The 26,306-nt window shown below is 41.8% G+C and overlaps 1 protein-coding gene across 1 annotated transcript in view; it reads right to left on the reverse strand.

Annotated features, from left to right (window-relative positions):
* KCNH8 (potassium voltage-gated channel subfamily H member 8) overlaps positions 1-26,306 on the reverse strand; it is a 476,728-nt gene that overhangs the window by 202,301 nt on the left and 248,121 nt on the right. The window contains exons 4-5 of the mRNA XM_040263440.1: positions 20,562-20,689; positions 14,777-15,017 (exon numbers count right to left, since the gene is read on the reverse strand). Coding sequence (XP_040119374.1) covers positions 14,777-15,017; positions 20,562-20,689 — 369 coding nt within the window. The remainder of the gene's footprint in view (positions 1-14,776; positions 15,018-20,561; positions 20,690-26,306) is intronic.

Consider the following 26,306-nt stretch of genomic DNA (forward strand, 5'->3'; position numbering starts at 1 on the left):
AGAAAGGAAGAGGAGCTGAAATGCAGAGCATCTCAATTCCTTGTTCCTGGAAGGGCTGAGGAAAGATTGGGAAAAGACGGGGAGTCATCACCACTAAGGCTGTTGGGGAATCATTCAGTTCATGCCAGGCCCCGACACTGCAGATTAAAGACGCTTGATTCAGGTAGACGTAGGGAGAGGGCAATGGCACCCACCCCAGGACTCTGGCCTGGAGAACCCCAGGGACGGGGGAGCCTGGTGGGCTGCGGTCCATGGGGTTGCACAGAATCAGACACAACTGAGCGACTTCACTTTCACGTTTCACTTTCATGCATTGGAGAAGGAAATGGCAACCCACTCCAGTGTTCTTGCCTGGAGAATCCCAGGGACGGGGGAGCCTGGTGGGCTGCCGTCTGTGGGGTCGCACAGAGTCAGACACGACTGAAGCGACTTAGCATCATCATCAGCATCAGGGTGACAGCATTTGAGATCTGCTCTTAGCTCTTCTAAAGGGTGCTGATCCAAGTCTCTAGGAGGAGCTGCCACCCTTCAGTGGTAAATGATTCCCCAGGCACCTGTGTTCCTGAAAGCTAAGGATGTGGAATATTCTGGTCTATTTTATTCTTATGATCAACTGGATTTTCAGTATGTATTAAAGAGTGCTGATTTTCTGAAAATAATGGGTAGTGAAATAAACCACTGACACAAGTGTGAATGATTTTGTTTCTTGATATAATTAACTCAATCCTCATAATGATGCTACTGTTTTTTCCAACTTACCAGTGAGTCTTAGTCCTAGCTTGGTCAGTAATTAGCTAGATCTTGGAAAATTTGCTTACTCTTTCTCCCATTTCCTTCTTATCTATAAACAGACCTGCCTAAATTATGTCACAAGGTAATAATTAAAATTAAATGATATGAAGAAATAGAGTCTGAGACAGCAAAATTTGATGACATGTAGGTGAACAGAACTTGTGGCTAACAAGTACTGCAGAAGAAAGGAGAAAGAAATGAAATAATCAGAAATTATGAAAATACAGATGTACACTCATAGGAAATACTGCATTTACAGGAATCCTGTTCTTTTGGTTGGGGTATGGGGTAAACTCATTTGAAGATATATAAACTGTGATCCAAAAGCACCAAACAAATACCAAATGATGGTAGCGATGACTAATGTATTAAAGTCAAACCCGTGTATTTCTAAAACAGTATCTATGTATGATACTGTCCCCTCTGAGAACCAATGAACTAGAGCTACCTAAATCAACAGAGTGTCGTCTTAAAAATATAACATTGAGAAAGAAATGTCGTTCTAATATGCACGGGGTGTTTGGCATTGTTGTAATGACTGAGGAGGCTTGCTGGTGGGCAGGGGGTAAAAACGCTGGATATTCAGGCCTAGAGGAGACGACACCGTGCAGGATTGCTTGTTAGCTCACAGGACTCTCAGCTTCCTTTCATGACAAAGTTAAATGCAGAGTAAACAGAAAGTACAATTGCATACCCTGTTTCCTTTGACCTGTAACTTTCTGAGGACTTCTTAGAGAGATCAACTTGGTCAGAGTTATAGATTTATGGTGTAGCCTATGCTTCTAAGCCTTTGTGGTCATAACTGCAGGTAAGAAGCACATGCAAATCACTTTCTAGATAGGCTCACGGTAAAATGACAGGTCAGAAGAAAGAGCATTCTATTTTTTGAAACAGATATTGCCCAGTACATGGAGTGGTGAATAGCAGAGTAATTTATTTTTTTATTTTTAGAGTGATAGATCTATCAGTAATGGAATGTCTAATTAACAGTGGTTCCAATAATAGGAGCATTACCGTAAATTCCCTACATTCAAACCTACAAGTTGCTCACTTTCAAAGATGCAAACGTGCGTTCACACGTCAAATCACGTAAGCTAGGGCACACGTCTGGCATACATTGCCGCGTGCAGGCACCCTCTACAAGTGGCTGTGCTTCTGTGTAATTCACTGTGTGGTAGTCTGTAGTGTGCGGTCGTTCAGTGTCTTTACTTCAAGCCCAGATGTCTGGAAGCGGTGTGAAAGCAGCAGGGACGAGCTGGGGTCTCCTGCTGCTGAGGGTCCTTCAGCTCTGCTGCCTCCCACCCCCTCTTCCTCCTTCTGCCTGTTCACTCGATGCCAGCCCCTGTGTGCCACCTGCTGTACTTCCTACCATACTGTAAGATTAAAAATCTTTTATATTTTTTTGCATTTTTTAAAATGTATTATTTGTGTGAAAAGTATTATAAACCTATTACAATGCAGTACTGTGTACCCAATTGTGTTAGTTGAGTATCTAGGCTAACTTTGTTGAATTTATGAAAAAATTAGACTTAACAAAAGTGCTCTCAGAAGTTAAATCATTTATATGTACGGGACTTAACTGTATTAGATGACCTAGTAAAGAGTCTAGAGGTGCAAAACTTCAGCTTCCTGTTCTGCTAACAACACGTTCTTTCCTATGTCTCTCCTGATAATTAAGGTCAGCTGCGGTGGTCCCACACAAATCCTTCCATCCACACATCCCCAGGGGAAACGAAGAAATAGGCACCAGAATGTTTTCCCCTCACACATCTCTCTTCTTTTCTTCAGGGGAAACGGGATTTCTAAGAAGCCCACAGAAATGACCTCTTTCCATCCAACAGGACAGAACTGACCACATAGTCACCCCTGCTCTTGAAATGGCTATGGGAAAGGGAATGGCCGCTGCTCAGAATGCTTGTCATTAATCCCTAGGCCTGGGCGTATTGCTACCTGCACAAAACTGGGCTCTCTGGATTGTTAGGAGACTGGGAAGTAATTGTCGGGCCTCTGGGTGCACTGCAGTTTCTACAACCAAGATCTCACAGAGTCAAACTATTAATTTTGGCATTCATGGAAAAAAGAGAAAGAAGCTGCCATTCTTTTTCTCAGTTTCTGCCTCATTGCTATTAATAAAGGAAAACAAGTTGGGTGGAATTTTCAGAAAATGGAGCCAAGATTTTAAACTGTTAGGAAACTTGACCTAAACAACCAGGAGACCCGAGTCTGCCACCAGTAGTGATGGGACCTTGGGCACTCATCTATAAAATAAGAAAGAAGGAATTGGATTCATTAACAGTAGATCACTTCTTATTTTAAGTTTCTGTAAGGCTTTTATATCAGCAACTAAGTTATACATGAGAGTTTTCAAGCTAAAGGTAATTTTGTGACCACTTTGTGACTTGACCCCCAAACCTTGCACCCTATTGATTCTAAAGAGTCAGTGTGTCTTCAGTTCAGTTCAGTTCAGTTGCTCAGTCGTGTCCGACTCTTTGCGACCCCATGAATTGCCGCACGCAAGGCCTCTCTGTCTATCACCAACTCCCAGAGTTCACTCAAACTCATGTCCATTGAGTCAGTGATGCCACCCAGCCATCTCATCCTCTGTTGTCCCCTTCTCCTCCTGCCCCCAATCCCTCCCAGCATCAGAGTCTTTTCCAGTGAGTCAACTCTTCGCATGAGGTGGCCAAAGTTCTGGAGTTTCAGCTTTAGCATCATTCCTTCCAAAGAACACCCAGGGCTGATCTCCTTTAGAATGAACTGGTTGGATCTCCTTGCAGTTCAAGGGACTCTCAAGAGTCTCCTCCAAAACCACAGTTCAAAAGCATCAATTCTTTGGCACTCAGCTTTCTTCACAGTCCAACTCTCACATCCATACATGACCACAGGAAAAACCATAGCCTTGAGTAGACAGACTTTTGTTGGCAAAGTAATGTCTCTGCTTTTTAATATGCTGTCTAGGTGGGTCATAACTTTCCTTCCGAAGAGCAAGTGTCTTTTAATTTTATGGGTGGAATCATCGTCTGCAGTGATTTTGGAGCCCCCCAAAGTAAAATAGCCACTGTTTCTACTGTTTCCCCATCTATTTGCCATGAAGTGATGGGACTGGATGCCATGATCTTAGTTTTCTGAATGTTAAGCTTGAAGCCAACTTTTTCACTCTCCTCTTTCACCTTCATCAAGAAGCTCTTTAGTTCTTCTTCACTTTCTGCCATAAGGGTGTCTTACAAACAATTTATTTGAAGAGGAAGACAATAGATAGGAGAGATTCAAGCTCATAATTCACATTTATATTCTGATAAGCAGAATCACACTCAGATACTTTGTTTATGATGACTCTATCAGGGAACAATATTTTTAAGTCAGATTTCCCAAAACAGGGCTACTGAGTGGTCAGAGAAGAATTAGCTGAGAGGTAAAAATAACTTCAGGAGATGATGGATTAATAACAGTTAAACAGATTTCTTTACACTGAATTTCTCAGAGAATTTATAATGCTAAAGTACACTGTGAATCTCCAGAAGAGATATATTACCTTCCAACTTTCATTTTGATTATACATTGATATTTATTTTTCATGGAACATTTAATTTTCCCCCATTTAGCAAATAATCTCATGTATATATAGTGGTACAAATAAAAAAATATTTTGAAAAACATCATTGTTTTTTTTTTTGCTATATGAAAATCTTTCCTTCCCAAATCTCTTGCTGAACTACTTTTTAACAATTCTGATCCATTGATTACAAGATGCCAGTATTAAACTATACTATAAATAGATTGTGGAAAAGGCAATGGCACCCTACTCCAGTACTCTTGCCTGGAAAATCCCATGGATGAGGAGACTGGTGGGCTGCAGTCCATGGGGTTGCGAAGAGTCGGACACTACTGAGTGACTTCACTTTCACTTTCATGCATTGGAGAAGTAAATGGCCACCCACTCCAGTGTTCCTGTCTGGAGAATCTCAGGGATGGGGGAGCCTGGTGGGCTGCCGTCTGTGGGGTCGCACAGAGTAGGGCACGACTGACGCGACTCGGCGGCAGCAGCAGCAACAGCAGCATGAACAGAATGTAAACGGTGTGTGAAATACACTTGTGAGGTTTATCGCACACACCACGTTGTGTGCGTGCACGCTCAGTCACTTCAGTCGTGTCCGACTCTTTGTGACCCCAAGGACTGTAGCCCTCCAGGCACCTCTGTCCATGAAATTTTCCAGGCCAGAATACCGGAGTGGGTTGCCATGCCCTCCTCCAGGGGATCTTCCTAACCCAGGGATGGAATCCAGGACTCCTGTATTGCAGGCAGATTACTGCTGAGCCACCAGGGAAGCTCACATACCACTTTATTTAGTATTGAACAATACAAACCCTGCCTTCATATTATAAAAATATATTATTAGAGGCAAAACACTTCTTATTCCTTGTATTTGACTGAGTTCTCAATGTTCATTTTTAGGCCACCTTTGTGAAATTCTTAGAATAAAGGTTCTGGAGGAATGTACTTTAAGAAAGGTTAAACTGGTTTTCCAGATATTTTATTATAAACTATAGATGAGTTTAAGCTCATTTAAAAGAAGAAAGAGCAGGAGTGTCACAGTAGGGAAAGAGCAGAGATGTTTTTAGTGCTTATAAAAATAAGTCAGTCAACTAGGGATTCCAGGCAGAAGTCACACTGAAGCTGTTGGCGAGTCCCAAATTATAAAGTCTGTGCTCGCTTCAGCAGGACATATACCAAACTATGAAGTCATCTTTGTGGAAGCCAAACTGCATAAAAACAGGAGTGGGTTTCCACTCTTTTCTCATGCAACTAGAAAGAGACAGGTATTGTTTACCTAGAAAAAACTCTTGCTGTCTGGAACACAGTAGAATTGGTGGTAAGAAAGAACAGCAGAAGGGTTAAGGACAGCTATCAGAGGGGTAAGCCGCACTCCACGAGCTTAGTAGAGGAAAGCAGGCTTGGAAAAAAAGAAAAAAATAACATATCTTTCTCACAAGTGTCAGTTTTCCTGAGCATAAGCAAGACACTGTCTATCAGTGAGCATGGAGGAGCAGAAATGGCTTCCAAGCCTAGAGATGCCCAATATCTAAGAACCAGGAAGAGAGGGAAATAAAGTTCAAGGTACAGCCTTGTCACTATAACAGAGTTGAAAAATAGCTGTAATAAATATTCATTAAGCAAATACTCAGGCTTAGATATGTTGAATGATTGCCCAAGTTCATGAGCACTTTGACGTGATTGTGAGGAGACTTTTTAGTCCTGATTCACATTTTTCTTGGGTGGGTGGCAGAAAGCATCAAAGATTAGCAAACTAAAAGGATATAAAACTAATGGACTGGCATATGGACATACCCCATTTGTCTACAATCTTCATTTTTTTCTTTTGTTTTTTAATTGAGGTAAAATTGACATATAACGTTGTATTAGTCTCAGGACTACAATATAATGATTGGATGTTTGTATATACTGTGAAATGATCACAATAGGTCTAGTTACCATCAGTCCTCGGTACAAAGTCCCATAATTTTTTTTCCTTGTGATGAGAGATTTTAAGATTTACTCTCTCAGCACCTTTCAAACATACAATAGACTATTATTGACTGTAGTCACCATGCTATGCATTATATCCCTGTGACTTTTAAATTTTATAACTGAAAGTATGCACCTTTTGGCCCTGTTCACATATTTTGCCCGCCTCCCAACACCCCCGTTCTCAAGCAGGGGTCCGCAGCCCCAAGCCCGTGGACTCTTCCCTGCCTGCAGCATGTTAGGAGCCAGACCACACAGCAGGAGGTGAGCACCGGCTGACTGGGCAAAGCCCCATCTGCCGCTCCACATGGCTCACATTACCCCCCGCACCATCCCCCTGCCCATCCATGGAAAGTTTTCTTCCAGGAAACTAGTCCAGGCACCAAAAAGGTTGGGGCCAGTGGTCTATGGCAACCACCAATCTGTTCTCTATTGGTTTGGTTTTCTGTAGAGCAATACCCTCAAGGTCCATCCACGTTTTTGCAAATGGCAATATTTCATCATTTTTTGATGGGTGAATAGTATTTTACTCTGTATATGGTTTCCCCTTGGTATCCCTGGAGAAGGGATGGGTTGCCCACTCCAGTATTCTTGGGCTTCCCTGGTGGCTTAGCTGGTAATGAATCTGCTTGCAATGCGGGAGACCTGGGTTCGATTCCTGGGTTGGGGGGATCCCCTGGAGAAGGAAAGGCTAACCACTCCAGTATTCTGGCCTGGAGAATCCCACACACTATACAGTCCGTGGGGTCACAAAGAGTCGGACACGACTGAGTGACTTTGACTTCACTCGGTATCTGTAAGGAATTGATTGGTTTCTGGACCTCCAGGATACTAAAATCTGTGGATTCTCCTATTTCATAAAAAATGGCACATTATTTGTGTATAACCTACACATATGCTCCCATAGACTTTAAATCATCTCTAGATTAAGTACTATACATAATATAATGTAAAAGCTATGTAAAGACTAATCACTGTAAATACAATGTAAATGTGATGTAAATGGTTGCTGGTGTATGACAAATTCAAATTCTGCTTTATGGAAATTTCTAAGAAAATTTTTTTTTCTCGAATGTTTTTGATCCACAGTTGGTTGAAATTGCAGATGTGAAACCCATACATACAGAGGCAGCACCTTTTCACATCCATTGGTCCATCCATGGAAGCTTAGGTTACTTCCGCGTCTGGGATATTGTAGACAATGCTGCAGTGAACACAGGAACAGACACCTTTCTGAATTAGTCTCCTCTGTTTCTCCAGATACGTATCAGGCTTCTCTCCCAGTGGCTCAGAGGTAAAGAATCTGCCTGCAATGCAGGAGACTCAGGAGACGTGGTTTGATCCCTGGGTTGGGAAGATCCCCTGGAGGAGGGCATGGCAACCCACTCCATTCTCGCTTGGACAATTCCAGAGACGGAGGAGCCTGACAGGCCTTAGTCCACGGGGTCACAGAGTCGGACACGACTGAGCGACTTTCACTTCACTCCACAGAAGTTCTATTTCAATTTAACTTTTTGAAGCAGATCCAGACTGTTTTCCACAGGGGCTGCACTAACTTACATTCCCACCGACAGTATGTGAGGTTCCCTTTTCTCCACATCCTCACCAACACTTGCTATTCTTGTCTTTTTGACAAGAGTCATTTTAACAAGTGTGGTTTTGATTTGCATTTTCCCAATAATTAGTGATGTTGGTCATCTGTATGTCTTTGAAAAAAAAGTCTGTTCATATCCTGTACTCTATTTTTAATTAGATTGTTTTTCTATTATTGAGTTGGAATGAATTCTCTGTGTATTTTAGAATATTAACCTCCTACAAAAATATGATTTGCAAATGCCTTCTTCCATTCATTAGATGGCCTTTTTATATTTATTTTTTGATGGTTCCCTTCACTGTGCACAAATTTTTTTGTTTGATGTAGTCCTACTCATAAACTCTTGCTCTTGTTGCCCTTGCCTTTGGTGCCTGATCCAAAAAATCCTCACCAAGACTGAAGTCAAGGAGTTTACTGTCCATGGTTTTTCCCTCGGAGTTGTATGGTTTCAAGTCGTACATTCAAGCTTTTAGTCAACTTGAGTTAATTTTTGTGCATGGTATAAGATAGTAACCTATTTTTATTCTTTTGCAGGTAGCTGTCCCATTTTCCTAATACCATTTATTGAAGATACTGTCATTTCTCCATTGAATATTCTTACCTTCTTTATTGAAAATTAATTGATCATATATGTGTGAGTTTATTTCTGGGCTCTCAGTTTTGTTCCATTAATCTATGTGTCTGTTTTTATTCCCATATGATTAATATTTACCACCCTTATGGCAGAAACTGAAGAGGAACTAAAAAGCCTCTTGATCAAAGTGAAAGAGGAGAGCGAAAAAGTTGGCTTAAAGCTCAACATTCAGAAAACGAAGATCATGGCATCCAGTCCCATCACTTCATGGCAAATAGATGGGGAAGCAGTGGAAACAGTGTCAGACTTTATTTTTCTGGGCTCCAGAATCACTACAGATGGTGACTGCAGCCATGAAATTAAAAGATGCTTACTCCTTGGAAGGAAAGTTATGACCAACCTAGATACCATATTAAAAGGCAGAGACATTACTTTGCTAACAAAGGTCCGTCTAGTCAAGGCTATGGTTTTTCCTGTGGTCATGTATGGATGTGAGAGTTGGACTGTGAAGAAGGCTGAGTGCCGAAGAATTGATGCTTTTGAACTGTGGTGTTGGAGAAGACTCTTGAGAGTCCCTTGGACTGCAAGGAGATCCAACCAGTCCATTCTGAAGATCAACCCTGGGATTTCTTTGGAAGGAATGATGCTAAAGCTGAAATTCCAGTACTTTGGCCACCTCATGCGAAGAGCTGACTCATTGGAAAACACTCTGATGCTGGGAGGGACTGGGGGCAGGAGGAGAAGGGGACGACCCAGGATGAGATGGCTGGATGGCATCACGGACTCAATGGATGTGAGTCTGGATGAACTCTGGGAGTTGGTGATGGACAGGGAGGCCTGGCGTTCTGTGATTCATGGGGTCGCAAAGAGTCGGACACGACTTAGCAACTGAACTGAACTGAACTCTGCATATAAGTTAAATAGGCAGGGTGACAATATACAGCCTTGACGTACTCCTTTTCCTATTTGGAACCAGTCTGTTGTTCCATGTCCAGTTCTAACTGTTGCTTCCTGACCTGCATACAGATTTCTCAAGAGGCAGGTCAGGTGGTCTGGTATTCCCATCTCTCTCAGAATTTTCCACAGTTTATTGTGACCCACACAGTCAAAGGCTTTGCCATAGTCAATAAAGCAGAAATAGATGTTTTTCTGGAACTCTCTTGCTTTTTCCATGATCCAGCGGATGTTGGCAATTTGATGTCTGGTTCCTCTGCCTTTTTTAAAACCAGCTTGAACATCAGGGAGTTCACGGTTCACGTATTGCTGAAGCCTGGCTTGAAGAGTTTTGAGCATTACTTTACTAGCATGAGAGATGAGTGCAATTGTGTGGTAGTTTGAGCATTCTTTGGCATTGCCTTTCTTTGGGATTGGAATGAAAACTGACCTTTTCCAGTCCTGTGGCCACTGCTGAGTTTTCCAAATTTGCTGGCATATTGAGTGCAGCACTTTCACAGCATCATCTTTCAGGATTTGAAATAACTCTAGTGGAATTCCATCACCTCCACTAGCTTTGTTCATAGTGATGCTTTCTAAGGCCCACTTGACTTCACATTCCAAGATGTCTGGCTCTAGATTAGTGATCACATCATCATGATTATCTGGGTTGTGAAGATCTTTTTTGTACAGTTCTTCTGTGTATTCTTGCCACCTCTTCTTAATATCTTCTGCTTCTGTTAGGTCCAGACCATTTCTGTCCTTTCTCGAGCCCATCTTTGCATGAAATGTTCCCTTGCTATCTCTAATTTTCTTGAAGAGATCTCTAGTCTTTCCCATTCTGTTCTTTTCCTCTATTTATTTGCATTGATCCTGAAGAAGGCTTTCTTATCTTTCTTGCTATTCTTTGGAACTCTGCATTCAGATGCTTATATCTTTCCTTTTCTCCTTTGCTTTTCGCATCTCTTCTTTTCACAGCTATTTGTAAGGCCTCCCCAGACAGCCATTTTGCTTTTTTGCATTTGTTTTCCATGGGGATGGTCTTGATCCCTGTCTCCTGTACAATGTCACGAACCTCATTCCATAGTTCATCAGGCACTCTATCTATCAGATCTAGACCCTTAAATCTATTTCTCACTTCCACTGTATAATCATAAGGGATTTGATTTAGGTCATGTCTGAATGGTCTAGTGGTTTTCCCTATTTTCTTCAATTTGAGTCTGAATTTGGCAATAAGGAGTTCATGATCTGAGCCACAATCAGCTCCTGGTCTTGTTTTTGTTGACTGTATAGAGCTGCTCCATCTTTGGCTGCAGAGAATGTAATCAATCTGATTTCGGTGTTGACCATCTGATGATGTCCATGTGTAGAGTCTTCTCTTGTGTTGTTGGAAAAAGATGTTTGCTATGACCAGTGCATTTTCTTGGCAAAACTCTATTAGTCTTTGCCCTGCTTCATTCCACATTCCAAGGCCAAATTTGCCTGTTACTCCAGGTGTTTCTTGACTTCCTACTTTTGCATTCCAGTCCCCTATAATGAAAAGGATATCTTTTTTGGGTGTTAGCTCTAAAAGGTCTTGTAGGTCTTCATAAAACCATTCAACTTCAGCTTCTTCAGCGTTACTGGTTGGGGCATAGACTTGAATTACCATGATATTGAATGGTTTGCCTTGGAGACGAACAGAGATCATTCTGTCGTTTTTGAGATTGCATCCAAGTACTGCATTTCGGACTCTTTTGTTTACCATGATGGCTACTCCATTTCTTCTGAGGGATTCCTGCCCGCAGTAGTAGATGCTTTATAAATCACTAAGAAATACCTTTACTATATATTTACCTTTACTGATAGAATTTTTACTTTCACATAATTTTATTACTAATTAATACTCTTAGAAGTCCCTTTATACTTCCTGTAAGACCATTTTAGTGGTATGAACTTTAGCTTTTGCATGTCTGGAGACCATCTTTCCTTTGATTCTGAATGACAGTCTTGATGGATAGATTATTCTTCTTTGGAAGTTTTTCTCTTCCAGCACTTTGAATATATCTTGCCACACTCTTCTGATCTGCAAAGCTTCTACTGAAAAACCTGATAGTCTTATGGGGCTGTCCCTGTGCACAATAATTTGTTTTCCGCTTGCTGCTTTTAAGATTCTCTCTAAGTTATGACATTCTAATTATAACGTGTCTTGGTGTGGCTCTGTTGGGGTTCCCTTTTTGGAAGTCTCTGGATCTGATTCTGGATGTCTATTTCCTTCCCCAGCTTAGTAAAGCTTTGAGCCATCATCTCTTCAAATAAGTTTTCTACCCCTTTTTCTCTTCCTCTCTTTCTGGACTCTGTAATGCAAATATTATTTTGCTTGAAGTTGTCCCGTAGGAAGCTATCTTCACTTTTTGGCATTCTTTTTTCTTTTTGCTGTTCTCTTTGAGTGAGTTCTGCTGCCCTGTCTCCAGATCACTGATTCTTTCTCCTGCTTCAATTAGTCCACCGTTGAATTCCTCCAGTATATTTTCCAGTTCAGTTATCGTATTCTTCAGCTCTGTGATGCCTTATACTTTCATCTCTTTGCTGAAATTCTCGCTGTGTTCATCCATTCCTTTCTGAGTTTGGTGAGCAGCTTTATGACATTCCTTTGAACTCTTTACCTAATCAATTATTATTTTTACTTAATTAAGGGTTTTTTCCCCACCCCCCTGGGTGTTTTTCCTATTCTTTTGTTTGGAACATATTCCTCTGTTTTTTCATTCCGCCTGATTCTATTTGTTTCTATGCATTAGTCAGCACAGCTAACTCTTCCAGTCCAGACGGAGAGACCTTGTGTAGGGGATGAAGCTTATTGCTCAACCTTGCCCTGCGTCTTGATTTTCTCTTGATAGATCTCATTTGTTAAGTGTGCGAAGTGTCAATGTTCCTAAGAGAGGATCTCAGCACCTAGTTTCAGGCTGATTGGGAGTCAGATCCTCAGGCAGAAGCTTTAAAAGTATGAAAATATACATCATCCTCAGACATTCAGCTGTAAACTCTGCTGACCTCTAGAAGAGGCAATTTGGTGGTATTCCTCTGGTGACAGTTGCAAAAATCAGGGCTTTAGATGATCTTTAAGCTCGTCACTGGGAAGTGCTAACGAGCTCTAGCACAGCCAAGGAAGAACACAAAGAAGGAATCCCTCTTTAGTCCATAGATGTTTAGTAAACCTGAAGCCTGCCCTTCAGGTCGAAGCTCTAGACAGGCAGATGGATATTTTTCGCAGGAAGATCTGGAGTGCGTTTCAGTCTGTGCTGTGCCATGCCTTAGGGGTCACGGCCTGCCAAGAGCTGCCTCTCAGGTTGTTTTAGTCCCATGGGGCCCAGAGACACCAGTTCCCCTGGCCACCAGACAATCGTGGAGCATGCACTAGTGACTTTAATGGGGCCGTGGCCAACTGCAGGAGCGGGGCACACCCATTAGCACTAGCTAGCAGGAGCACAACAGTGGGGCCCTCAGGCCACTCAGCCCCTGGAGGTCCCCGGCCTCTGTGCCTTCAGCAGACACATTCGGTTGGCTAACAGAGCTCCTGCATATGTGTTCTAGGCACTTTTCAAACTAGTGCTTGAACACTCAGTCCCAGGGTGTCTAGGTCTGCAAAGCCTTTAAGAGTGGCATTTCTGTTCCCTACAGCCATTTGAGTCTTCCAGATGCAAGCCCCTTTGACTTTCAAAGTCCGATGTTTGAGGGGCTTGTCTCTCAGGTGAGGTCTCAAGAACTGGGGTCCTGGTGCTGAACACGAGCCCTTCACTCTTGAGGAAGTAGCTCCACGTGCTTGTTGTGGGTGAACACGAGCCCTTCACTCTTCAGGAAGAAGCTTCATGTGCTTGCTGGGCTTCCAGGTGCAGGCTGCCACCCAAGCAGTGTGGTTTGGGAGAGACCATATCTCTGCCTCATCTACCTTCTTGATGTGGGCTTTTTATCCTTTTTTTTTTTTTTAATGAAGGAGCTGTTCAGCTAGTTTTCTGCTCTGTTTTCGAGGAAATTGTTCCCTATGCAGCTGTGGAATTGCTGTTTCCATGGGAGCAGGTGAATTCAGACTTTTCCTACACAGCCATCTTGAAACACACCTTGTACAATTCTACTTCAAACTAGAATGTTATTTGCCATTTAACAGTGATTTAATATTCCTCTACGATTTTACTTCTCCAATAAACAATAGTTTAGGTTAAAAAAAAGATAAATTTATTTAAATTATTAGCCTTACCAAGATACCTAACTAGACAACATTGCCACCTAGTGGTCCAAACATACTGTGGCCATCACCTTTGGGGTGGGAGCTGGGGTCTGAGGGGTATGCCTGGGAAGTGCATGTTAATTGTGATGCCAAAATCACACCAAGGGCATAAAACTCTTGCAGAGCAAACTCATGCTGACATTCCATTGGAGAACCCCAAACTGCACCAGTTCCACAGAGAAAAATGTACCACAACCATTGAAACAAGCTTTTGACTTGCTTCACTTACTCATTTCTTTTTCTTTGAACTTTTAGGGTCCATTTTTTTCAGTCCCTTGTTCACCTACTGCTTGAAAACATTTTCAGTTCTCTCATCTTTACAGAAAGGGTGTTACCCTACATCACCATGACCAGGTAGAAACGCAGGAGTCGGGTCGCTAACGGTGCTCAGAAACTCCACAGGGGATCAGTCTGAGCCTTCACAATGATCTAGAATACTCAAGCAAGAGCTTGGCTGTGGTCTACACAAGATGGAACTTTAAGGGACAGAAAACTAAGCGAAGGCCGAGAAGCACGGAGCAGACGCAGCTTCAGCTGAGATTCCCAGACTCTAGAGATAAACATTCTTAGCAAACATCCCTCAGGGCCTCTCCTTTAGGTAAAGTCAGATACTCGGTGCTTCTGATGATTGACTAGGAAGGTTATGTAATCCGTTGCTTCTGCAACTAGGCCACCTGTGGCAACCACCATCAGCTTCCCGAAAGGCACAGACGGGCTTGAGGGAACATGCCCAGGATGGACCATTACCAGGACACCACTGATGTGTGCTTGCCAAGCCTCATCTCTGACCCTGTGCAGGTAAGACCATCACAGGTGCTGAGAGCACAGAACAGAACAGCCATCCCATCTTTTTCAGCTTGCTTTGGATGAAATAAGGATAGAAACGAAAAACATCAGTGTAGACCTCTGCAAAAAGGAACCACGAGAAAGCTGGAAAAGGTAATTTTCAGAAACCCAAATATGTGCTTCTCCAAAATTTGCATCAGAGGCTGAGTTATGCCCATGCAAATGGATCTTAGCTCAAATTCATGGTACAAAAATCTGGAACACATCTGCCTTCCCCTATGCAAATCTAGGAAAACAGCCATTGGTTCTTACCTATAATAAAAAGAATCTCCACTGCAATGTCACTGACTGTTGTGCTCCGAGTCGTCGACAGGTCATCGTTGCCAAGGAAGCAGACGTTGTAAGGAACCGTCACGGCAACATAGAACGTCGCCAATAGAATAAGCCAGTCCCAGCCGGCTTTGAAAGTGCTAAAATGCAAAAGTATGAATTTGGACTTCTTTGCATCAGAAACTTTATACTCCGGAAATGCTGATTTGTCTACAAAAACATTCTGTGGATAAAGACAAAAAGGAGAGAAGGGAGAAACACAACATTAGAAATAAGGAACAGGGAGAATTATTTAGAAACACATATCATGATTCTAGATCTTACAAGAGACATTTAGAAGCTGGTAATGCAAAAAAAATAGAGATGTATAAATGAAAACTGGGCAAGGATCTTTGTTATAAGCAACAGGGAAATGCAGAGTGTAGTCATCCATGTTAATATGTGAGTAATCTAGACTTTTGTTCATGAAGAGTAAAAAGATCATTACCTAAAATGTCACCTAGAAACATCCAAAGTTGCAAGTAGAATCCTACATACATTATAAACACCAAATACAGCTAGGTTCCTACTGTGGTGGGGACATTCCATATACTTTTAGTTTTGAGAAGACAGTCATTATGTAAAGAATATGTAAAGAATACCTGAAATTCTTCTAATAACAGCAAAAGTACCATTTTTTCTAGAAAGGATAAAGCTATATGATCGAATTTGGTTGTAAATAGCTGTTAACACATCTTTCAAAATACGACCAGATTGTACTGACTACTTGCATTATGGTTGTTGGTGAAGCTTCCAGTTGGGAACCCAAATCTCACAAGCTCGATAGACATGGGTTTATTCTGACACTGGCTTGCCCTTGTTAAGATGGCAAAATGAAAAACAGTTACTTAACAGTTATTATTCAAGTCATGGGAGGAGAAAAGCAATGTTCACTGTGCAGCTGATTAAACGCAGAAGAATAGCTGGAGTTTTTATAACTGCAAAAGCACTCCACTTTAAAAGCAGTCCAAATTGATGAACAATTCCCTTTATTGTGAGGAGACAAAAGGAGGCCCAACAATAGGGCGTGGGGAAATCTGACAGTCCATGACCAGATAGTTGCACACCTCGCTTTGACCTCAGTTAATGAGAATTACACGCCAGGTAATGGAAACTTAAAATGGAAGTTTCCACTGAATGAAGAGTGAGAAGCTCTGGCGTGTATGTCCCTTGCAGGTTGCAGTGTGTTTTTCTTTCAGGCATTGAGGGAAGAGCAAATTAAGATGACACGTTCAGGGATCCCTAAAGTACCTGGGGATCCAAGAAAGATTCCGAGCAGTCAGGACCACGGGCTCTTTCGCGGTGACTCTCTGGAGGCCAGGCACTCCTGCTCCCTTAATACGAACGCTGCTTCTGTCTTGCGTCTCTCCTTGGCAGGCGTTTACAACACAAGCTTCTACTTCCGCTTAATAGTCCCTCTCCACCCACCTGGGCACTTCAGAAACCCAGGATGTGAGGGGGATTTGTGTCCCTCCTTCCCGACGGTTCTTTCCTGCCCATCTGCCACCGTGTCTATGCTCCACTCAGCCCCTGACTTGGCCTGCCTCCTTTGCTTCATTCTTTGGCTTTTGGAACTAGTTCCAAAGGTAGATTGTGCCATAAAATTCAGAGAAGAAGAAGGAAGTAACAACTGCTGGGCTTCTCATCAGAGCTGATGTGGGTGAGGAAAAGAGAGACTTAGGGGCCGTTACAGACTTAGAGTCTCAAAGTTGATAAGCACTTGTATTTGCGATAGAACGGGACAGAGTCCAGTATGATTTTTTTCCCAAATATTTGCTATAATAACACATTACCAAAAGCCATGGAAGAATATCTCAGTTTTTATCCAAATAAGTCTTCTTCTATCACGTTATAGAAATGAAATTCTGACTTTGTTTCAGAGAGAAGCCAGCTCTAGGAGTGAAGGCTGTGAAAACTCAAGAAGGAAAATATTTTTCCATTTGAAGTATGTGCAGTATAGGAAGCATTAGTGGTGCTGTTGCAAAGGTCAGCAGTGTAATGGTTATCTCCAAAATCAGAAAATAAATCACACCACTTCATTTTTATAGGCTACTCAAAATACATTAAAGCATTTTAAAAGATACTGAGAATCTGATGCATCTCAGCTTAGACTTACAGTTTAAAAGGTTTCTCATTCAAATTCTGCAAACATCTTGACACAATCAGGATTGAAAAAAAGAGTGCAAAAAAGAGACATCCTTCTCCTCCCACTACTCTATTTATGAAGTTTTATCAAAAACTTTTGGAATGGAAGAAATTTCTTACAATTGGAAAGTGTGCGTTTAGCAAGTATGGAGAAAAAGGCATATTTATAACCCTGAAATATATGAAGTTTGCCTACAGAATAATACAACCAACTATTCTCAATTTTAGTTATCTATCATTTATGAATTTGGAATCATATTCTTTAGTAGAAATGGTGTTTGAGTTGTTTAACCTCTACTGTGCTTAGTCGCTTAGTCATGTCTGACTCTCTGTGACCCCGAGGACTACAGCCCACCGGGCTCCTCTGTCCATAAGATTCTCCAGGCAAGAATTCTGGAGTGAGCTGCAGTGCCCTCCTCCAGGGCACCTTCCCGCCCCAGGGGTCCTGCATCGAAGGCAGACTCTTCACCAGCTGAGCCACCAGGGAAGGCCAGGAACACTGGAGTGGGGAGCCTACCCCTTCTCCAGCGGATCTTCCCGACCCAGAAATTGAACCGGGGTCTCCTGCACTGCAGGCCGTCTTTACCAGGGCCCACGATGTTCCACCTTCCACTAACAAAAATCGGTTGTAGGGCACCACCATCTTTCTTACGACTGACAACATGTTGACTAAGAGAAGGCGCTGCCTGCTGTATGGCTGCGGAAGTGGCAGAACTGGGGTCGCTGCAGAAAGCACGGGAGCAGGTCCGTCTCAAGCGTCTATGCTGCCCAGCAGGACTTCCCTGCAGACCCAGCAGTTAAGACTCCGTGCTTCCACTAGAGCGGGCCCAGGGTTTGATCCCTGCTCGGGGAACTAAGATCCCACATGCCGCAGGGAGCGCGGGCACGCTCAGTCGTTCCAGACTCTTTGAAGATGTATTAGTAAATCACAGCGCTTCAGGCCAAAACCTCATCAAGGCTAACTATTCCGTAAACTATTTCTGCAACATGTCTTTGAAATCAACTTCTGAATGAACAAAGGGATGGGAAAATGTCTCTACAGTGATCATGCTGGGTGATTGCAGGGCGGCATACGCCCTACATGACGACCAGCCCACAGCCCCGGCAGTCATATCTGGGCATCGACAGAACTGTCCTTTCAAGCTCTCACGCCTGCCATGGGATCTTTTGAGTGGAAGGCACTTGCATCATCCCAATGTCACTGAATAGAATAGCCAGTCAAGGAAACCAGAAATTAAAAGCTGTTTCCAAAGTTAGAGCCAGGACTGAAGGGCATTAGTAATAATGCGATTCTCAGAGCTTGCTAATGGCCGGATGAGCTAATTTGTTCCAAGCTGAATCACACATTCTTACTGCCCAGAACTGTATCAGAGAAGTGGGAAGGGTTAGGGTCAGGGGGCTCATGGTTGCGTCCCACCTCTGCTGGTTCTGCTTCTGATATTTCAACTAAGTTGTTCTTTTCCATCATTAAAATGGAACTAATAAAAATCATATCTAGTACTGGCTTGCTGTATGAAACAAATAATATGATAATAGCAAAGGGGATTTGTAAATAGCAAAGACCTACAAAAATATTAAGTAATCTTTTTTTTTTTTTGGTCACTTGAATGTTAATATATTCAGAATTTCCAGAAGACTGACGTTTAGCCAATAAACGGAGTCGTTGTTTCCCCTTCTCTAGTCTCTCTGCCATCTTTCAGCATTCTGGCTCTGTTCTCCTTGAAATAAGATGGTGAACAGGGCTTGTCCTGCCTCCACCTTTCCTTTTCAGAAATACTGTACCACTCGCGTTGTCAGAGTCTCCGTGTTGATTAGACATCCTTCATCACCATGTAGGATTTTAATGCTCCATCCTGATGTGTGTAATTCTTAAATAAGTGCAATTTAGCAAATTAGCCAAGTAGTGGGAGTTATGATTTTTTAAATAAGATTTTTAAGTGCTGTTCTGTACTTTGTTGAATCAGAAGGGGAAAAACAGCACATTCTGTGAATGCTTAAGCTCACTAAGACTTGGTACATTTAAATGACTCTGGACTAAAGGCTAGTAGAGTGTCTTCTTTCAGCATCACAGAATCTCAGGCTAATATTTGTTTAGGTGCTTTGCTGGCTGGTTTGCATAGAATAAAGGCCAGGTGTGGTTTACATTTGTTTCTTCCTAGAACTTAGGTTGTCACTAAGGCTGACTTGGTGAATGGAAGCAGGTATAACAAGGAACCAGGAGAAGGATTCATGACCTAGTGGTGAGCCATGTCTCAGGTGTATCCCTGGATTCTCAGGAAATCAATGTGACATACAGGTGTCCTTAGAGAATCTTTACATTCAGCCAAGACAGACTAAACGGAGCGTGACTCTTAACAGCGGTACCTCCAGATCAACACCAGCGTGGGTGATGGTCCTGGAGCACAAATGGGTGGAAACGGTTTGGCTTCCAGAGAGAACCGCTCTGAGGCAGAGCCGGCTCTGCAGCCCTTGAATGTCAGATGGCACGCCACCCCGGAATCTCTGTTCATGAAACTCAGACAAAAGGATACTTTGTGCCTCTGAGGCAAGACTGTTTTAGCAAACTGTGTGCACATCAGATTAGATAGTTTTGAGTTCTCCATGTAAAATGAGATGCCAAAGAAGCTCCTGTGTCCCTCACTCCTAGAACCTAAGCACCTGAGGTCAACTCCAAAGTAGCTCTGGTTGTTTCACGTGATTTTTCTAAAGTCACTGGCAAGTCAGGCTCTGAGTCTTGATGTCTGACCCCCATAGCCAGACATGTCACCAAAGTTGTATGTTCTGGAGATTTCACCATGTAGATGAATGACATTGCTATGATTTGAAAAATCACCCTTGAGTATCTACAATCAAGCAGGTAGAGTTCTGGATTTCTAGTGAATTGTCTTCGTCCTAGGAACCTATGATGAAATTAACTGGCAAATCCTGCGGGACATGGGCCACTTAAAACTCTGCAGAGTAACCTTTTATAAGCACAGTTATTTGCTGTGGCTTTGGCCAGATGACCACCAGGTTTCAGAAAGTAGCCCTACTATGATTTACTAAAAGTTAACTTAAAAAAAAAAAAACACAACTATAAGGTATATGGCATGTCATTTCAAATCCAATGTTCTTAGGTGTGAAATTCCCAATTATGTGTTGCATAAAATGTAAATCTCTAAATGGAGTAATGACTGATTTGTTCATGGTTCCCTTGGATGAAAGCATTCAGTGAAATTAGATAAAGTGCAAAACAGATGGAATGAAAATTAAATTTGAGAAATTTTAACCAACAAACGATGAATGTGTAATATAACTTCTTCATAAAATGCAACCAGTCTCATTTTCAGTCTCTCTAGTACCATATTGTACTGACTGAAATAATATTCTAGGCTGTGATAACACTACGATTAATCACATTTATTATGGAAATGCCTTGTGACTGCTGACCTTTCCCAGTTTGTTCTTTATAGGAAAGTGCAAGTCAAAGTGGAAAAAAATCTAGCAAAGTCAATAGATGAGTAATTGGAACCTTTTTTTAGTGAATCAAACATTGCCACCAAGGGAAGGGCTCGCATTCATAGTGTACACACATACTACCTACATTGTTTATTTTCAATTTGTTCTTTTCTCTTCTTTGCAGGTGGCCAGAGATGTGATAAAGGACCGCTCTGCTTCGTCTCCTGGCTGAATCAAAGTGGGTTCCAGCTTTTGATCGTCCTTTGGCTTTGTCTGGGGGAAATAAAACTCATTAAGCACCAATGAATGTATCATTTGACCCCAAGAATGTCATTTTGGCAGTTCCTTCTCAAGAGCACACAGTACATGTTTTTCAACACCCCAAATTATCTGCTGACTTCTAATGACACTTAATTTTATTTCTTTACAATTTATATATTTTTATCATCATGCTAACATCATTTTTTTCAATGAAAGTAAAACATATAAGAACACAGAGAAACTTTCAAATAGTTCAGGAAAGCATTAAATAAAGTCTTACTCCTTCCTTCCTGCTGTTTCACATTTGACTTTCAACTTTTTTTTCCTCGTTTTTTTCCCAGAAAAATATCCAATTGTGTGCTATATCCACCACATTCATATTTATTCTTGCATAAATGGAAATTTACAATAAAACTATTTACATATTACTTTTCCCCATCAAAATAATGTAAATCATTTTTAATGTGCACATTAGAGTTTGTCATTCTTTTCTAGAGCTAAAAGTGTGCCGTGATATATAATTAATCTTATTTTCTTTACTATTTCCCTATCATGAACATGTAGATTTATCCAGCATTTAAAAAAAATCTGTGTAGATAATCTGCAAAGAAAATTCTTATATGCATAGCACTGTGCATTGATGTGCCAAGGTATTCAATAAATAAATTGCTAACAGTGGCTCTGCAGATTTTAAATTTTGGTATGCATATTCCAAATTTAATTCCAGCAACTTATACTCCCAGCAGAGCTGAGTGGATGTGTCTGCTTCACCACACACATCAAAATTATGAAATATATAAAATAAGTGTTGCCTGATATTTTGCGGAGAAAGCGATGGCACCCCACTCCAGTACTCTTGCCTGGAAAACCCCATGGACAGAGGAGCCTGGTGGGCTGCGGTCCATGGGGTCGCGAAGAGTCGGACACTACTGAGCAACTTCCCTTTCACTTTTCACTTTCTTGCTTTGGAGAAGGAAATGGCAACCTGCTCCAGCATTCTTGCCTGGAGAATCCCAGGGACGGGGGAGCCTGGTGGGCTGCCGTCTATGGGGTCACACAGAGTCGGACACGACTGAAGTGACTTAGCAGCAGCAGCCTGATATTTTGATAGCTGAAAATGCCATAAAATGGTTTGGACTTGCATTTTTTAAATGATGAACATGAATAAGTTTCAAGTATATATTTATTGTCCATTTGCATTTATTTTTATGAAGTCTCTTAACATTATTTTTGCCAATTTTGAAATTAACTTGGCTCTTTTCTATCTATTTTTAAGAGCTTTTGTATCTTAGTCACCATTTTCTTGTCACATCTGCTGCTGACAATGCTCCCGTTTTGTTACTTGACCTTGGATTTTATTTATGCAGCATACAAATTTCACAATTTTATGTTGTCAGGCTTATCAATATATGAATTTGTGGTGTCTAGGCTTTATGTCCTGCATAGTCAAACTGTCTTCACTCAAAAATTAAAAAAGGAAACAAAAATTATTAAAAAAATTATGCCTGCTTTCTTCCAACATGTTTGTGTCTTTTAAAAAATTTTTAACATTTAAATCTTTAATTCAATTGGATTCTATTTTAGTAAAATTAGGTAAGTATCCAGCTATTTTATTTTCTTTCCAAAGGTCTACTGCTCAAAAGAAATTAAAAATTGATTGTACGACTTAAAGAAACATTTAGTCTTTATTTGGTCAGTTGGTGAATATTCAATTTCATGCTATATAAATTGTATATATATGACAATAATTGTCATAGCTATGGTTTTTCCAGTAGTCATGTACGGATGTAAGAGTTGAACCATAAAAAAATCTGAATGCCGAAGAATTGATGCTTTTGAACTGTGGTGTTGGAGAAGACTCTTGAGAGTCCCTTGGACTGCAAGGAGATCCAACCAGTCCATAAAAGGAAATCAGTCCTGAATATTCATTCGAAGGACTGATGTTGAAGCTGAAGCTCCAATATTTTGGCCACCTGATGCGAAGAACTGACTCATTGGAAAAGACCCTGATGCTGGGAAAGATTGAGGGCAGGAGAAGGGGATGACAGAGGATGAGATGGTTGGATGGCATCACCGACTGGATGGACATGGGTTTGGTGAACTCCAGGAGTTGGTGATGGACAGGGAGGCCTGGTGTGCTGCAGTCCATGGGGTTGCAAAGAGTCGAACACAACTGAGCGACTGAACTGAACTGAGAATAATTGCAAAATGTAAAAATTGAAAACTTGTTTTTCTAAGCTTCATCATCAAATCTCTGTAATGCTTGGAAGGCTGTCTGATTCCTCTTCATAAAACTTATTTGGGAAAAAAAATGACTTGGTTTCATTGCTACACTGAGGAAGTCATCTAACTATTACTGATGGCCCGCATGCCAGAGTTTATTCTAGAGCCTCGGTATAAATAAATTTCAATTAATTCTCATTCTCAGTGAGATAAGCATTGTTACCCTCCATTCACAGAGGAGAGTACTGGAAGGCTGATGGTGACCACATGGCTACTCAGGGAAGGGCCAGTCTGTGAAGCCAGAAAATTGGTCCGAAGTCTCTGCTTCCACATGCAGCCCGGGTCCGTCAATGAATTAAATCCACATTCAGACGCTGCTTGGTGTGAAGTGGCCCACAGTGAATGTGTGCCATGGTCACAGCCCATCTGACTCTGATCTCTAGGTGTTTCAAGGCCTTTAATGACCTCCCATTCTCAGGCCGCACTGGGATGCTTTCAATGACTGGAAAATAAGATGTTTTATTCATTGCAAAAGTCTAATCTGATGTTACATGATTTTTCATTGCTCATTTTTTGCTTCAAACTTTGAGGGAATATTAAAATGAAATGATGTATCACTATAGACATGAATCAATAAAAACAGATTAACAAAACACGACGCAGAAGATCAAAAGGGGTCCCATTCTCTTCAAAACGCCAGTGAACAAAGCCCATTTCTTTGTACTACTAGAAGTTAAGATTGCGTCTTCATGTGTTCATTTTTTTTTGATCTGCATAGAACTCTCATAACTGCATCTGAAAATGTGATTATTAATTCATCAGGGTGTAACTTTAAGTACACTTAAATTGGATGCCTGCCCAAGTCTCACGGTAACATCTATAGGAACGCGCTTGGAAACGCAGTGGGTTCCTTGTGCACCCTCAGTCGGCATCGCATCGCCAGTGCGGTTACAGCGCTGACTACAAGGTGGACCAGATTAGAGATCTGTGACAGTCAACAAGCCAAGTTCCATCTCCGTGGAGACGTTTAATTATTGGTGAGATTTTCTAGATCAAACAAAAGCAATTTTATAGTCCTAAAAGAGAACCCGTCAAAGGGAAATGTCAAAGAAATATGTCTTGGTGTTGGCTCTAAGCAGAAGAAAGAAAAAAGTTTTCTTTGAAAAGTTTTGTTCACAGTTTAAGTGTCTTCAAGACTGGGATTGAAAAATTATTCCACATAGGTGATCTAAAATCTCCCAAGCAAAGGATTGAACTTAAAATGATTCCGGATTGGTAGCTCCTGAATGAAAAAAACATCATAAACAGAGTAGGAAACAACTCATTAAAAAATATATGTGTGTGTGTGTGTGTGAAATCGCTTCAGTTGTGCCCAACTCTTTGCGACCCTATGGACTGTAGCCTGTCCATGGGATTCTCTAGGCAAGAATACTGGAGTGGGCTGCCATGACCTTCTCCAGGGGATCTTCCCAACCCAGGGATTGAACCTGCATCTCTCACGTCTCCTGCACTGGCAGGCCTGTTCTTTACCACGAGCACCATCTGGGAAGCCCTACATATATATATAGTGGGAATAGCTACCCACTCCAGTATTCTTACCTGGAGAATTCCATGGACAGAGGAACCCAGCGGGCTACAGTCCATGGGATCTCAAAGAGCGGGACGTGACTGAATGACTAACACTTTCAGTTTTACTTCATACACACAGAACAGTCCTGACAGCCATGTCTGTGACTTTCATGTACATACAAACACATGAAATATACATATGAAATACACACATGTGTGTTTGTGTGCATAACTAGAAATAAGCCAAATGTCCATAAATGGAAAAATGCATGAATGCTGATACAGTAATGACGTAGGTTGTTAAAAGTCCATGAAACTAGACTTTGGATAAACAGAAAATGAAGGAAATAGTGCCTACCTGTTAGCACAGAAGTATCTCAGAATCGTAACGTCAGGTACAAAAGCAGAAAACAGACGAGGACTGAGGGCATGGCACCGTTTTTATAATATTCACAAACGTGCACGATTGCTTCCCTGGCAGAGCTAGTGGTATAGAGTCTGCCTGCCGATTAGGAGACGCACGAGGCCCAGGCTCGGGCGCAGGGTCGGGGAGGTCCCTGCAGTAGGAGAGGGCACAGCACTGGCGTGCTCTCGGAAATAGTCGAGAAGTGTGTGAAGTCGTTTGGAGCGGCGTTTTTAAAATGATGGAGGGGAATAAGCCGCAGGTATATGTGTATTGTCCATTTGCATTTACTTTTATGAAGTCTCTTCACGTTATCCGTGCCAGTTTTGAAATTAGCTTGGCTCTTTTCTGTCTATTTTTAAGAGCTTCTGTGTCTTAGTCACCGTTTTCTTGTCACATATGCTGCTGACATTGCTTCCATTTTGTTACTTGACCTTGAATTTTATATTTATGCAGCATAAAAATTTCACAATTTTATGTTGTCAGGCTTATCAATATGTTAATTTTGGAGTTTAGACTTTATGTCCTGCATAGTCAAACTTTCTCTGGAAAATTCTGGAAATCCTGGAAAATTCCACATGCAGAAGAGCTTGGAGGGCTATAGTCCATGGGGCCCCAAAAGCCAGACATGACTGAGTGACTGAGTAGACACATATGAAAGGAAGGAGCATATCATCTAGGGGGAAGCATGTATACCGCAAAGCTGCCCATGGTCTCATGCGCAGAGCAGACTGCAAGAGGCTGGAAAGCAGGGTCTTCAGCTGGGTCCCCATGCGGCTCACTAAATGGAAGTAGTAAAATTCCATTTTGTAAACTGGATTTGGAGTGTATGGGTTTTAAAAAAATAATATTTTAAAGTTATATAATGCATATATTTTGAATGTAAAAATATCTCACAACAAAAGACTAAAGTAGTGATGGATGCTTTAACAGTGAGATCTGAACAGATTCTTCCGTTAGGGGTGGGACTGGGGGTGACCCATCAGTTGCTGAATGACTCAGGGTTAAAATCCAAAGGTGGAAGAGTTGCTGATAAGATGGGGGAGCAGAGGGCAGAACATTCCTGAGACCAAGTAAAGCAGATGAGAGTCTTGGCCAGAAAGGAGCTTACTGACTGGGAAAAACTCAAAGAACTCCTGGAGGGGGAGACACAGAGAACAGGAAGAAAAGGAGAAGCAGAACCTGGAAGGCAGTGCTTTTCCTTGCACCGTGTCAGCTGCACTGAGCTGCAGACAAAACCGGGGATATAGTCTCCAGCCAGGCAGCCACGTGCCCTGTGGTTCACATGAAGAGCCCTGTGCCCTGCGGTTCACAGCTGAACAAGCAAGAGCCTCCCAGACACAGAATAAGCCTGTACGGTCACTTCCACAGCTATGACTCTGCAACAGAAAACCAAGTCAGGGTAAACTAGAAGGACACACAAAAGAAAGAGCT

Source organism: Oryx dammah, unplaced genomic scaffold, assembly GCF_014754425.2.
Source record: "Oryx dammah isolate SB20612 unplaced genomic scaffold, SCBI_Odam_1.1 HiC_scaffold_2, whole genome shotgun sequence".
NCBI classification, from domain to species: Eukaryota; Metazoa; Chordata; class Mammalia; order Artiodactyla; family Bovidae; genus Oryx; species Oryx dammah.